The following is a 14,310-nucleotide window of genomic DNA, read 5'->3' on the forward strand; positions in this document are numbered from 1 at the left end:
TATGGAAACAATAGCCAAATTATGGAAAGATCCTAAATGCCCATCAAGTGACGGATGGATAAAGAAGATGTGATTTATATGTACAATGGAATGCTGCTTGGCAATGAGAAAGAATGAAATCTGGCCATTTGCAGCAACGTGGATGGAACTGAAGGGTATTATGCTAAGTGAAATAAGTCAGTCCGAGAAAGACAGATACCTTATGTTTTCACTCATATGTGGATCCTGAGAAACTTAACATAAGACCATGGGGGAGGGGAAGGGGAAAAAAGTTACAGAGAGGGAGGGAGGCAAACCATAGAGCCTCTTAAATACTGAGAATAAACTGAGGATTGATGGGGGTTGGGGGAGAGGGGAAAGTGAGTGATGGGCATTAAGGAGGGCACCTGTTGGGATGAGCACTGGGTGTTGTATGGAAACCAATTTGACAATAAATTATATTTAATAAAAAATAAATAATAAAAATAAACATTTAAATTTTTTTAATTAATAAATAAAAGCTTTAAAAAGAAAAAGAAACTGACCAGAACCAGTCATGACCACTGACTGTCTCTGAGAATGCACATATGTCCAATGTATGAACATTTGACATAGAAGGGCCTAAAACCCTATTCTCAGATCATATTATGGACACCAATCTCTGGTTGTGGATTGCATGAAAACATATGCAGAAGCTTCTCGCAGGCACAGATGACAAAATGACTTCAACCTTCCCCTACTTATTAATTTCCTTTATCTGATTTTGAAGTCATGTAGCTCCTCTCCCCTATAGCCAGACTCTTTTTTTGTTTGTTGCCTTAAAAATCTCTGACTCTCCCCCTTAGAGAAGGTGGATTTGAGGCTGGATTTCCCATCTCCTGGTTGGGCTGCCTCTCGAATAAACCCTTCCCATGCTGCATATTCAATGTCTCAGTGACTGGCTTTGCTGTGCACTAGGCATACAGACTGAGGTTTTATTACCAAATTATCCAAAGCCCTGATCTATAGAAACCAATAAATTCAACTCTTTCTTCTACAGAACAGTGTTTTAAACTATTTGAGAGCCAAGATGTTTTATTTAAAGAGGAATACTTATATGGTGTGGAAAACAAAGAAATTTAAGGCAGGGTCCCCTTTCTCTCCACATTTGCAGCCTTGTGGGAATTAATTTCTGATAGTATTTCTAAAATACAATACCCAGAGTTGAATACAGCATGAGCCAAGGCAAGCTCCAGCAATATAACCATATTCATCCAACTATGATCACCCCAGTCCTCTTGGCTTACAAGAGGCTGCTAAGCAATGGTGGCACCTGCCTGAGCTCTAAACCAAGCACAGGAGTCTCTGCTGACCCCCAGCCATCAGCTGCTTTCTTCCCCAGATACCTGGCTCCCTGTCACACGACGATAAGACAGCCCTGGAGGGTAGAAGAAGGTGATTGTGGTTCCATAGGAGTCTTCACCATCATTCCACACTGTCACTTTCATATTCAGCTCCAGGGTACTCCCCACCACCAGAGTCTTCAAGCTAGTTGTTGGGGTAGAGGGCAGGAGATAATTCTGGGACTGGGGCTAGAAATGGTCTGGGGATAAAACACAGAGTGAGGAAGTAGGGAAGAAATGGGGTACAGGTTGTTTCTGAGCACAGGGTAGAAATTTTAGGGAGAGCCAGAGCAGGAGCTCCAGGTTCAAGAAGAGGGGTTGGGGAACCAGGGCAGGTCTAAGGAGTGGTAGCTCACCCTGAGAAGTCAAAGGAGATGCCAAGGTCATCCTGACAGACATGGTCAGTTCCACAATTCTTCTCAAAGGGAAGCTGAAAGGGAAGGCAAAGTGACGTTTTCCCCAAGTTCTGGAGTCCACACCCACACCCTCCACTCCTTTCTGGAAGATTCCAGTACCAGGACTCACAGAGGCCACGAAGTATCGCTGAGCATCCGCAGCCAAGATAGGCTGGAGGTTTCCAAAGGAAGGGATAGGTTTGCCCACCAGGGAGAAGTTGAGACGTAAGGTGATGGGGGTCACTGAGTCCTCCACACAGGCCTAGAGAATGGACATTGAAAACAGCAGTAGGCAGTGGTTCTATCCTAAAATCCAGCTATGTAGCCTCAGCAATTACAAGTGGCCCATCCATTTATTCGTTTGCTCACTCACTCATTCAGCTAACAATGTTATGCACCTCCTGTATGCCAGGTGCTGTGCCGGGGCTGAACCACAGTGAGAATCAGAACACACTCTGTTCTTTCCCTGCCCAGCCCACTGCCAGCCTCAGAATCTCTGCCATCCCCAGGACTTCAAAGTCCCCTTACCAGGAGGAGCAACCTCACGGTCTCACAGTACTGTCTCAGCCCAAGGACTCGGACATGAGTCAGATTCCGGGCTTTTGTCTCCTCAAAGATGGCACGGGGATTCTGGCGGCCAGGGTCGAGGGTCAGGTCAAAGGTCACAGAGCTTTGGAGGTCACCTGCAGGGGAAAGGAGGGGATAAGGAGAGATGAAAGAGCCAGAAATTCCTCAGGTGGACAAGGTTCAAGGCAGGAGACAGGAGTCCTGAGCTGAGGGATTCCAAGTGTCAGGGTATCTTGGGCCAAAGAGGAGAGGACTCACCCAGCTGATTCTTGGGACTTTCATAAATACGAAGGCAGACGTTGGCATCACCCAGTGCCTTGACAGAGGCTGTCTCTTCCCGACATTCAAACACAGACCTGGCAATCTCTGCAGATGTGAATTGGATATTCATCCACACCCTGAGCACAGGTCTGGTCCTATGAGTGGAAAACTGAGCTGATGGCAGGCCCTTGATCCCAGGAAGACAACGTGGGATGGGGATTGGGAGGCTGGAGTCCTACGTGGACTTAGGATACCATCTGGAAGTGTCTGAGAAAGGCTTTCTCACCTTAGCAACATCACCTGCCCCTGGGCCCCCACAGCCAGGTCCACCAGTCCATCCAGGGTAAGGTCCTGACCCCCACTCAGTGACTGCCCAAAATACTGGAGGCTGGGGGAAAGCTGGGAGCCTGAGATCCGCTGGTGAGAAAGGGAACGGCAAGTCAAGTTGAGGGTGAGGGAAACGAGTTGGAAATTAGCAACAAGAGGAACAGGAAGGTATGAATGTGGGAGACAGAAAGAAGAGGTGAGTAGTGAAAAGATGTCACCAGAAGTACTTAAAAAGAGGAGGTGGGGTGGGGCAATGATGACTAAAGAAAAGGAAAGATCCCTAAGACATAAGTGAAGACATGGTGATTGAAAGTCTGGCCTGGCGACCTGGGTCTCATTCATTCATTAACCCAGGCCTTGGGCCAGGATCTGATCTTACTGTGCCTCAGTTTCCTCAGGCTTCATATGGGGATAATAATACCTCAGAGTTTAGCTGTGAGTAGTAAATGAATTAATGCATATAGTTCTTTGAACAGCACCTGGAAAAGTCACTAGTCAGTTACTGATTATGATGAGTATTAGGGCTAAATGGGACCTCAGAGCTCATCTGACCCCACCTCCTACTTTTCGGACAGTGCCAAGGCCACATGACCTTTAAGAGATCAGCTCCATATCTGAAATCAGATCCTCTGACACCATGCCCAAGGCCCCTTTTTGCTCCCAAGGGCGACCATATCTCTTCAGAGGACAAGGGATGGGAAGTGGCTGTACCCATAAGAAAATGTTCTGGAAACTTGCCTCCCCTGTGCATTCCTTCTCTTTTATTTCCATTGCCCCTGTAATGACAAATCCCTTGAGTAATATGTCCTTTAAAATCTCTGGACACTGCTGGGACTGGCAGACATTAAGCATAGTCATATTAAATAAAGAGTAATTTACCAATTACTAAGGATGTCTAGAAAGGAAGAGGCAGGAAGTGATATACAAACCCAGTCAAATGGCTTCATGCTCAAGAAAACTGATCTTACCACCATATCCTCAGGTTTGTGTGGGGCCCAGTGGGAATAGGGTAAGTCCTTCCCAGTCAAGTATGTTGTGGGATACATCATGGTGGGAAGGAGGAAAATCATGGTGGGCCAGCAAATCTGGAAAGGTCTCCTCTTAGAGTCCTTATACCCTCTTGGGTATAACTCAAGTGATATTTGCAATTGAGATTTTTCATAGATATGCTTCTAAGCAGCTGTAGCAACGTGAAGTTAAACAGGTGGTGTGGAATGAATGCAGTTTCTTGACATCTGGTGTTATTGTCAACAAAGCCTTTCACCCTCTTCTTAAACTTCCAAGTTCTTTAGTGGCGCCTGGGTGGGTCAGTAGATTAAGCGTCTGACTCCTGATTTCAGCTCAGGTCATGATCTGCCAGCTTGTAGCAGTGCAGAACCTGCTTGGGATTATCTCTCTACCTCTCTCTGTCTGCCCCTCTACTACTAGCACACCCTCACTCTTGCTCTCTCTCAAAATGAATAAGTAAACTTAAAAAAAAATTTCCAAGTTATTTAGAACCCCTCCCACAGTTAAACTGTATTAACAATAGTTGATTATAATACTGTAACACCAATTATATGCCAGGCACATGTGTATATTTATACTATGTATGTACTCTATATGTACTAACTCATTTAATCCTCACAGAAGCAGCCAAGTGAGGTTGGTTCTCTTATTATCACCATTTTACAGATGAGGAAACTGAACACAGAGAGATTGTAATGACTAAGACCACGTAGCTGGGAAGTAACAGAACTGTAGAGACCTTCTTTGACATTTTTCTTGTAACAGCTTTTTGAGATATAATTCACACACCATACAATTTACTCTTTTAAAGCATACAAGTCAGTGGTTTTAGGATGCTCTCAGAGTTATGCTACCATCGCCAAATCAATGTTAGAACATTTTGATCACCCCCCAAGAAAACTCATACCCCTTATCACCCACACCCATGTTCCTCATTTTCCTCCATTGCCAGTCCCTGACAACCCCCAATCTACTTTCTATCTCTGTGGATTTACCTATTCTGGACATTTCATATAAATGGAATCATACAATATGTGCCCTTTTGTTTCTGGCTTCTTTTTACTTAGCATTATGTTTTCAAGTTTCATCCATGTTGTAGAAAATACTAGTATTTCATTCCTTTCATGGCCAAGTAATATTCCATCATATAGGTATTTATTTACAACAGAATTTATCTGCTCATCAGTTAATGGATATTTAGATTATTTCCATCTTTTGGATATTATGAATAATGCCCCTATGAACATTGATGTATAACTTTTTGTGTGGACATAGGGTTTCAATTCTCTTGGGTGGAATTGCTGAGTCATAAGGTAACTCTACGTATAACCTTTTGAGGAACTGCCAGATGTGTTCCAAAGTAGCTGCAGCATTTTACATTCACACCAGCAGTGTTTAAGGATACCAAACATTCAACATTCTCACCAACACTACTTATGATCTATCTTTTTATTGTAGCCATGCCAGTGGCTGTGAAATGGTATCTCACAGTGGTTTTGATTTGCTGATGACTGATGACTAATGATGTTTAACATCTTTTCATGTGCATATTTGTCCTTTGTATATCATCTTTGGAGACATGTCTATTCAAATCCTTTGCCTATTTTTTAATTGAGGCTTTCTTTAACTTTTGCCATGAAAAGAAACCCTCCCTTTTCAGGAGAAACTGCCCCATGGATAAAGTACTCCTGCTAGACAGATATTTGGCAGGATTACTAATGACATGAGGAAATAGTCATAAAGCATCAAAGGAGAAGGGGTGAATAGATAGGCACACGGAGGCAGCCCGACCTAAACTGGCAACAGGGAGCCACCAAGAGAGCCAGCACTGGGTTAGAAGTCAGGAAATTGAAGCCTCCCTCATCACCATTCCTAATCCACTATAAACCTTGGACAAATCACTGATTTTCTCCATGCCCCAGATTTCATCTCTAATGTAGGTTTGCTAATGCCTGGCTTATATACCTTGTAAAGCTGCTGGGGGATTAACAGGTCTGGATAGAGAGCTCACTCAAGAATCAAGTCCTAGATTTACAGAGGAGAAGATGATGGCATAGGAGGACGCTGGGCTCACTGCGTCCTTCTGGTCACTTAAATTCCACCCACATCTGCCTAAATAACCCAGAAAACTGCCAGAAGACTAGCAGAACGGACTCCCCAGAGCCAAGCATAGACAAGAGGTCCACGGAAGAGGGTAGGAAGGGTAGAGAGGCGGTGCGCGCTACACGGACTGGTGGGAGGGAGCCAGGGCGGTGGAGGGGCAGCCTGCCTGGCAAGGTGGAATCCCCTAGTCTGGCTTGAAAAAGCGGAGGGGCCAGACTGCATGAGTTCTGACAGCCAGTGGGACTTAACATCTGGAATGTTATAAATCACCAGCTCGGCTCAGAGAGCAGGAGGGCGAGAGGACACCAGGAGGGAGAGGTGTTGAGCCCTGGAAGACAGAGCTCAGCTCAGCAGGGAACAAAGGCACTGGCCAGCGCCATCTCTCCCTCCCATCCCCCAGCCGAAATTCCAAAGCGAACCATTTCCTGTCACTGAAATTGCTTGCACCACGCAAACACCCAATGCTGTGCTTCTGTGGATCCATCCCTTCGACGGGTCTGCCTGCCTCCTTCCCAGTGCTGCAGGGCCCCTTGTGCAGGGGAACACTGATGGCAAAGTGAGCTAAGCCTGCCCCTCCCGCCCCTGTACACCTAGGGGATCCACCCCAGCTAATATGCCAGATCCCATCAAAGCAGCACCACAAGCCTGGCAGTGTGCAAGTAGCCCAGACAGGGGCCACACCACTCCACAGTGAGTCCTGCCCCTGGGAGAGCAGAACATAAAGTACACACCAGTCTGACTGTGGCCCCAGCGGTGGGCTGGGGACAGACATTAGGTCTGACTGTGGCCCCACCCACCAACTCAAGTTACTCTAGACAGCACAGGGGAAGTGCCCTGCAGTTCTGCGCCACTCCAGGGACTATCCAAAATGACGAAAGGGAAGAATTCTCCTCAAAAGAAACTCCAGGAAATAGCAACAGCTAATGAATTGACCAAAAATGATTTAAGCAATATAACAGAAAAAGAATTTATAATAATCATCATAAAATTAATCGCTGGGTTTGAAAAAAGTATAAAGGACAACAGAGAATCTATTGCTACAGAGATCAAGGGACTAAGAAACAGTCATGAGAGCTAAAAAAAAAAAAAATGCTATAAATGAGGTACAAAATAAAATGGAGGCGACCACAGCTCGGATTGAAGAGGCAGAGGAGAGAATAGGTGAATTAGAAGATAAAATTATGGAAAAGGAAGAAGCTGAAAAAAAGAGAGATTAAAAAATCCAGGACTGTGAGGTGAAAATTAGAGAACTAAGTGATGCAATGAAATGGAACAATACCCATATAATAGGAATTCCAGAAGAGAGAGAGAAAGGGGCTGAAGGTGTACTTGCACAAATCATAGCTGAGAACTTCCCTGATCTGGGGAAGGAAAAAGGCATTGAAATCTAAGAGGCAGAGAGAACTCCCTTCAGACATAACTTAAATTGATCGTCTGCATGACATATCATAGTGCAACTGGCAAAATACAAGGATAAAGAGAAAATTCTGAAAGCAGCTAATGCTAAACAGGCTCTAACTTACAAAGGTAGACACATGAGAATAGTCGCAGACCTATCTACTGAACTTTGGCAGGCCAGAAAGGAATGGCAGGAAATCTTCAATGTGATGAACAGAAAAAATATGCAGCTGAGAATCCTTTATTCAACAAGTCTGTCATTCAGAACAGAAGGAGAGATAAAGGTTTTTCCAAACAAACAAAAACTGAAGGAATTCGTCACCACTAAACCAGCCCTACAAGAGATCCTAAGGGGGATTCTGTGAGTGAAATGATGCAAGAACCACAAAAGACCAGAGAAATCACTACAAGCATAAAACCTACAAACATCACAATGACTCTGAACCTATATGTTTCAATAACAACACTGAATGTAAATGGACTAAATGCTCCAACCAAAAGACATAGGGTATCAGAATGGATAAAAAAACAAGACCCATCTATTTGCTGTCTACAAGAGACTCATTTTAGACCTGAGGAGGTCAGGTCCATTCATGCTACTGGAAGTCAAAAGAAAGCTGGAGTAGCCATACTTATATCAGACAAACTAGAATTAAATTAAAGGCTGTAACAAGAGATGAAGAAGGGCATTATATAACAACTACAGGGTCTATCCATCAGGAAGAGCTAACAATTATAAATGTCTATGCACCAAATACGGAAACCCCCAAAATATAAAACAATTAATCACAAACATAAGCAACCTTATTGATAATAATGTGGTAATTGCAGGGAACTTTAATACTCCACTTATAACAATGGATAGATCATCTAGACACAGGATCAATAAGGAAACAAGGGCCCTGAGTGATACATTGGATCAGATGGACTTGACAGATATATTTAGAACTCTGCATCCCAAAGCAACACAATATACTTTCTTTTCAAGTGCACATGGAACATTCTCCAAGAGAGATCACATACTGGGTCACAAAACAGCCCTTCATAAGTATACAAGAATTGAAATCATACCATGCATACTTTCAGACCACAATGCTATGAAGCTTGAAATCAACCACAGAAAAAAGTCTGGAAAACCTCCAAAAGCATGGAGGTTAAAGAACACCCTACTAACGAATGAGTGGGTCAACCAGGCAATCAGAGAAGAAATTTAAAAATATATGGAAACAAACGAAAATGAAAATACAACAATCCAAACGCTTTGGGACGCAGCGAAGGCAGTCCTGAGAGGAAAATACATTGCAATCCAGGCCTATCTCAAGAAACAAGAAAAATCCCAAATACAAAAATCTAACAGCACACCTAAAGGAACTAGAAGCAGAACAGCAAAGGCAGCCTAAACCCAGCAGAAGAAGAGAAATAATAAAGATCAGAGCAGAAATAAACAATATAGAATCTAAAAAAACTGTAGAGCAGATCAACGAAACCAAGAGTTGGTTTTTTGAAAAAATAAACAAAATTGACAAACCTCTAGCCAGGCTTCTCAAAAAGAAAAGGGAGATGACCCAAATAGATAAAATCATGAATGAAAATGGAATTATTACAACCAATCCCTCAGAGATACAAACAATTATCAGGGAATACTAGGAAAAATTATATGCCAACAAATTGGACAACCTGGAAGAAATGGACAAATTCCTGAACACCCACACTCTTCCAAAACTCAATCAAGAGGAAATAGAAAGCTTGAACAGACCCATAACCAGCAAAGAAATTGAATCAGTTATCAAAAATCTCCCAACAAATAAGAGTCCAGGACCAGATGGCTTCCCAGGGGGTTCTACCAGACGTTTAAAGCAGAGATAATACCTATCCTTCTCAAGCTATTCCAAGAAATAGAAAGGGAAGGAAAACTTCCAGACTCATTCTATGAAGCCAGTATTACTTTGATTCCTAAACCAGACAGAGACCCAGTAAAAAAAGAGAACTACAGGCCAATATCCCTGATGAATATGGATGCAAAAATTCTCAATAAGATACTAGCAAATCGAATTCAACGGCATAGAAAAAGAATTATTCACCATGATCAAGTGGGATTCATTCCTGGGATGCAGGGCTGGTTCAACATTCGCAAATCAATCAACGTGATACATCACATTAACAAAAAAAAAGAGAAGAACCATATGATCCTGTCAATCGATGCAGAAAAGGCCTTTGACAAAATCCAGCACCCTTTCTTAATAAAAACCCTTGAGAAAGTCGGGATAGAAGGAACATACTTAAAGATCATCAAAGCCATTTATGAAAAGCCCACAGCTAACATCATCCTCAACAGGGAAAAACTGAGAGCTTTCTCCCTGAGATCAGGAACACGACAGGGATGCCCACTCTCACCGCTGCTGTTTAACATAGTGCTGGAAGTTCTAGCATCAGCAATCAGACAACAAAAGGAAATCAAAGGCATCAAAATTGGCAAAGATGAAGTCAAGCTTTCGCTTTTTGCAGATGACATGATATTATACATGGAAAATCCGATAGACTCCACCAAAAGTCTGCTAGAACTGATACATGAATTCAGCAAAGTTGCAGGATACAAAATCAATGTACAGAAATCAGTTGCATTCTTATACACTAACAATGAAGCAACAGAAAGACAAATAAAGAAACTGATCCCATTCACAATTGCACCAAGAAGCATAAAATACCTAGGAATAAATCTAACCAAAGATGTCAAGGATCTGTATGCTGAAAACTATAGAAAGCTTATGAAGGTAATTGAAGAAGATTTAAAGAAATGGAAAGACATTCCCTGCTCATGGATTGGAAGAATAAATATTGTCAAAATGTCAATACTACCCAAAGCTATCTACACATTCAATGCAATCCCAATCAAAATTGCACCAGCATTCTTCTCGAAACTAGAACAAGCAATCCTAAAATTCAAATGGAACCACAAAAGGCCCCGAATAGCCAAAGTAATTTTGAAGAAGAAGACCAAAGCAGGAGGCATCACAATCCCAGACTTTAGCCTCTACTACAAAGCTGTCATCATCAAGACAGCATGGTATTGGCACAAAAACAGACACATAGACCAATGGAAGAGAATAGAAACCCCAGAACTAGACCCACAAACGTATGGCCAACTAATCTTTAGCAAAGCAGGAAAGAACATCCAATGGAAAAAAGACAGTCTCTTTAACAAATGGTGCTGGGAGAACTGGACAGCAACCTGCAGAAGCATGAAACTAGACCACTTTCTTAAACCATTCACAAAAATAAACTGAAAATGGATGAAGGACCTGGATGTGAGACAGGAAACCATCAAAACCCTAGAGGAGAAAGCAGGAAAAAAACCTCTCTGGCCTCAGCTGCAGCAATTTCTTACTTGAAACAACTCCAAAGGCAAGGGAATTCAAAGCAAAAATGAACTATTGGGACTTCATGAAGATAAAAAGCTTCTGCACTGCAATGGAAACAATCAACAAATCTAAAGGCAACCAAGGGAATGGGAAATGATATTTGCAAATGACATATCGGACAAAGGGTTAGTATCCAAATCTATGAAGAGCTCACCAAACTCCACACCCGAAAAACAAATAACCCAGTGAAGAAATGGGCAGAAAACATGAATAGACACTTCTCTAAAGAAGACATCCGGGTGGCCAACAGGCACATGAAAAGCTGCTCAACGTCGCTCCTCATCAGGGAAATACAAATCAAAACCACACTCAGATATCACCTCACGCCAGTCAGAGTGGCCACAATGAACAAATCAGGAGACTATAGATGCTGGAGAGGATGCGGAGAAATGGGAACCCTCTTGCACTGTCGGTGGGAATGCAAACTGATGCAGCCGCTCTGGAAAACAGTGTGGAGGTTCCTCAAAAAATTAAACATAGATCAGGGGCGCCTGGGTGGCGCAGTCGGTTAAGCGTCCGACCTCAGCCAGGTCACGATCTCGCGGTCCGTGAGTTCGAGCCCCGCGTCAGGCTCTGGGCTGATGGCTCAGAGCCTGGAGCCTGTTTCTGATTCTGTGTCTCCCTCTCTCTCTGCCCCTCCCCCATTCATGCTGTGTCTCTCTCTGTCCCAAAAATAAATAAACGTTGAAAAAAAAAATTAAACATAGATCTACCCTATGACCCAGCAATAGCACTGCTAGGAATTTACCCAAGGGATACAGGAGTACTGATGCATAGGGGCACTTGTACCCCAATGTTTATAGCAGCACTCTCAACAATAGCTAAATTATGGAAAGAACATAAATGTCCATCAACTGATGAATGGATAAAGAAAATGGATAAAGAATGGATAAAAGAAATTTTATATACACAACGGAATACTACGTGGCAATGAGAAAGAATGAAATATGGCGCTTTGTAGCAATGTGGATGGAACCGGAGAGTGTTATGCTAAGTGAAATAAGCCATACAGAGAAAGACAGATACCATACGTTTTCACTCTTATGTGGATCCTGAGAAACTTAACAGAAGACCATGGTGGAGGGGAAGAAAAGAAAAGAGGTTAGAGAGGGAGGGAGCCAAAACACAAGAGACTCTTAAAAACTGAGAACAGACTGAGGGTTGATGGGGGGTGGGAGGGAAGGGAGGGTGGGTGATGGGTACTGAGGAGGGCACCTGTTGGGTTGAGCACTGGGTGTTGTATGGAAACCAATTTGACAATAAATTTCATATTAAAAAAAAAAAGAATCAAGTCCTCATAGAAACAGGGAACATACCAATGTGTCCGTATCTAAAGTTCCAGATTTTCCTTGCTGCCTACAAGGTGCCCAGGGCTAGGCAAAGGAAGCAAGATAAGGAAAAGGAGAATTTTCTTGGTGGCAGTGCAGAAGACAGGGAGAAGCAAGGAGGAGGTGGTTGTAACAACAGAATTTGCGACCAGTCCTCACCTGGCTGTGGGAGGGGCTGATGCCCAGTTCTGAGGTTCCATGAAATAGGTAGACAGCACCCTGGTTCTCCTGCTCTCCTGGTGCCCCAATGGCCACATCTGTCAGCTTGTCCCCATTCACATCCCCCAGCACTGTCAAGGCTGCCCCAAAGCGGCCCCAGGGGTGGCCCTGCTCCCCACACAGAATGACCTCACACTGCCATCTAGCTCTCTGCAGAACAAAACAAGTGTCAGGACCCAACCAGGCAACCCCTCCACCCCACACCCAGGTCCCACCCAGCCCAGGTCTCATCAGACACTTACTCCCAGGGGCAAGTGGCACATGGACACCTGCCCCCCCCAGGTTGGCTTGTAGTAATGTGGAGCCCCAATGAGGACGAGGTCAGAGTTGCCATCTCTGTTCACATCGACAGAGCAGAGGGAGGCCCCAAAGTAGGAACCAATCTGGAGGATAGAGTGTGAAGTCATCCTGCCTGCCTCTGTCAGAGGCATCCCCTTCTAGGATAAGTCCCTCTTCTCCCCAGTCACCAGGGACTTCCCCCATGGATCCCAAAAGCCCTTGTCCTCCCTCTCCGCCCCTGAAGACCCTGCCACCCTCGTGTTTCACTCTGGCTTCCTCTACATCCAACCTGGGTCCCTGCAACTTCAGCCTTCGGCCTCCATTGCCCGGATGCCTGAGTGAAGATGACAACCTTCCCAGTATGCTGATGGCGGGGGGCCCCCAGGATCAGGATCTTCACCCCCTTCCAAAGTGCCAGCTCAGTAGAGTAACCTGAGGGGGGCAGGCCTCAGCATAAAAGCTTCCTCCCTACTCCCCGAGCTACTGCCTTTCCCAGGCAGTTCATCTCCCTCCTGTGCCCCCAATCACAGCCTTTTCTCACCTAGATAAGAGTCCCTCATGTCCACATTCTCTTGAGACATGTTGATGAAAGTGGGGCTCATATTTTGGGGGTATAGGAAGGCTCCTCCAGACCAGCTGAAGCTCCCCACAGCCCCCAGAACTGGCCCGTCCTGGGAGGAAAGGATTCCAGGGCTAAGCAGGTTTGAGTCAAAAAAAGACAGCCTATTCTAAAGCAATGCCTACCACTGATTCCACTTTTCTTTTTTCATGTTTACTTATTTTGAGACAGAGAGAGAGAGAGAGAACGAGAAGCAGGTGGGCAGAAAGAGAGGGAGGAAGAGAATCCCAAGCAGGCTCCATGCCAATAGCACAGAGCCCAACACACAGAGCTCAATCCCACAAACCGCTAAATTATGACCTGAGCCAAAATCAAGAGCTGGACACACAACAGACTGAGCCACCCAGGTGCCCCCTGACTCCACTTATTATTTGGAATTCTGTTTCTCCACTCATTCATCTAACACCTATCCTTACCTTCCCTCCTCCCACCACTCCCTACCTCCTACATCAATGGCCTGAAAACGGCCCCACTCACAGGTGAGAACACAGCGCTGAAACCCTCCTGGGACATCTCCAATTCAAAGGAACTACTGCTTATGGTCTGCGTACCTGGAAGAAGACATGACACCTGGGTTCCAGGGGGAAATACAGGCTTTACCAAGTCTGAAAAGGACATCTCAGCTTTAGAAGATCTAATGTTGGACATTAATACCCAAAGGGAGGAATTGGTGGCTATGACAAGTGGGTCCAGGTCCAAGAAGGGAAAGCATTTATGGGTTATGGCTTCTAAAGTGAGTACTTTCATCTCTGACTTACCCTCAATGGCAAAGATCTTCTCTTTCAGTTGGTTTTGAATGTCTCTCAAAGCATCAAAATTCTCCACTTGAAAAATGTGCTCATGGGAGGGCTTCGATGCAATGTCATTTAATTCTTTCCGGGAATGTGGATTTTGAAAAGCCAATCCCACCTGTCCCCAACAAAGACCAACTCAGTGAAAATAATAATAAATTCAATATGCCTGCCACACGCTGGGTGCATATCCCCCAATAACTCCACAAGGTCAATATTATTACACTCTGTGTAC

The 14,310-nt window shown here is 44.2% G+C and overlaps 1 protein-coding gene across 2 annotated transcripts in view; it reads right to left on the reverse strand.

The window, feature by feature from the left end:
• LOC112856153 (integrin alpha-X) overlaps positions 1-14,310 on the reverse strand; it is a 49,240-nt gene that overhangs the window by 27,880 nt on the left and 7,050 nt on the right. For both annotated transcript variants that reach the window (XM_025919706.2, XM_086692308.1), the window contains 12 exons: positions 14,043-14,193; positions 13,762-13,835; positions 13,207-13,336; positions 12,955-13,097; positions 12,629-12,769; positions 12,327-12,536; positions 2,871-3,001; positions 2,582-2,739; positions 2,285-2,439; positions 1,887-2,018; positions 1,718-1,791; positions 1,365-1,506 (listed from right to left, as the gene is read on the reverse strand). In XM_025919706.2, the coding sequence (XP_025775491.1) occupies positions 1,365-1,506; positions 1,718-1,791; positions 1,887-2,018; positions 2,285-2,439; positions 2,582-2,739; positions 2,871-3,001; positions 12,327-12,536; positions 12,629-12,769; positions 12,955-13,097; positions 13,207-13,336; positions 13,762-13,835; positions 14,043-14,193 (1,641 nt within the window). The remainder of the gene's footprint in view (positions 1-1,364; positions 1,507-1,717; positions 1,792-1,886; positions 2,019-2,284; positions 2,440-2,581; positions 2,740-2,870; positions 3,002-12,326; positions 12,537-12,628; positions 12,770-12,954; positions 13,098-13,206; positions 13,337-13,761; positions 13,836-14,042; positions 14,194-14,310) is intronic.

The sequence above is a fragment of the Puma concolor genome, chromosome E3, assembly GCF_028749965.1.
Source record: "Puma concolor isolate L17-30 chromosome E3, mPumCon1.1.hap2, whole genome shotgun sequence".
Classification (NCBI taxonomy): Eukaryota; Metazoa; Chordata; class Mammalia; order Carnivora; family Felidae; genus Puma; species Puma concolor.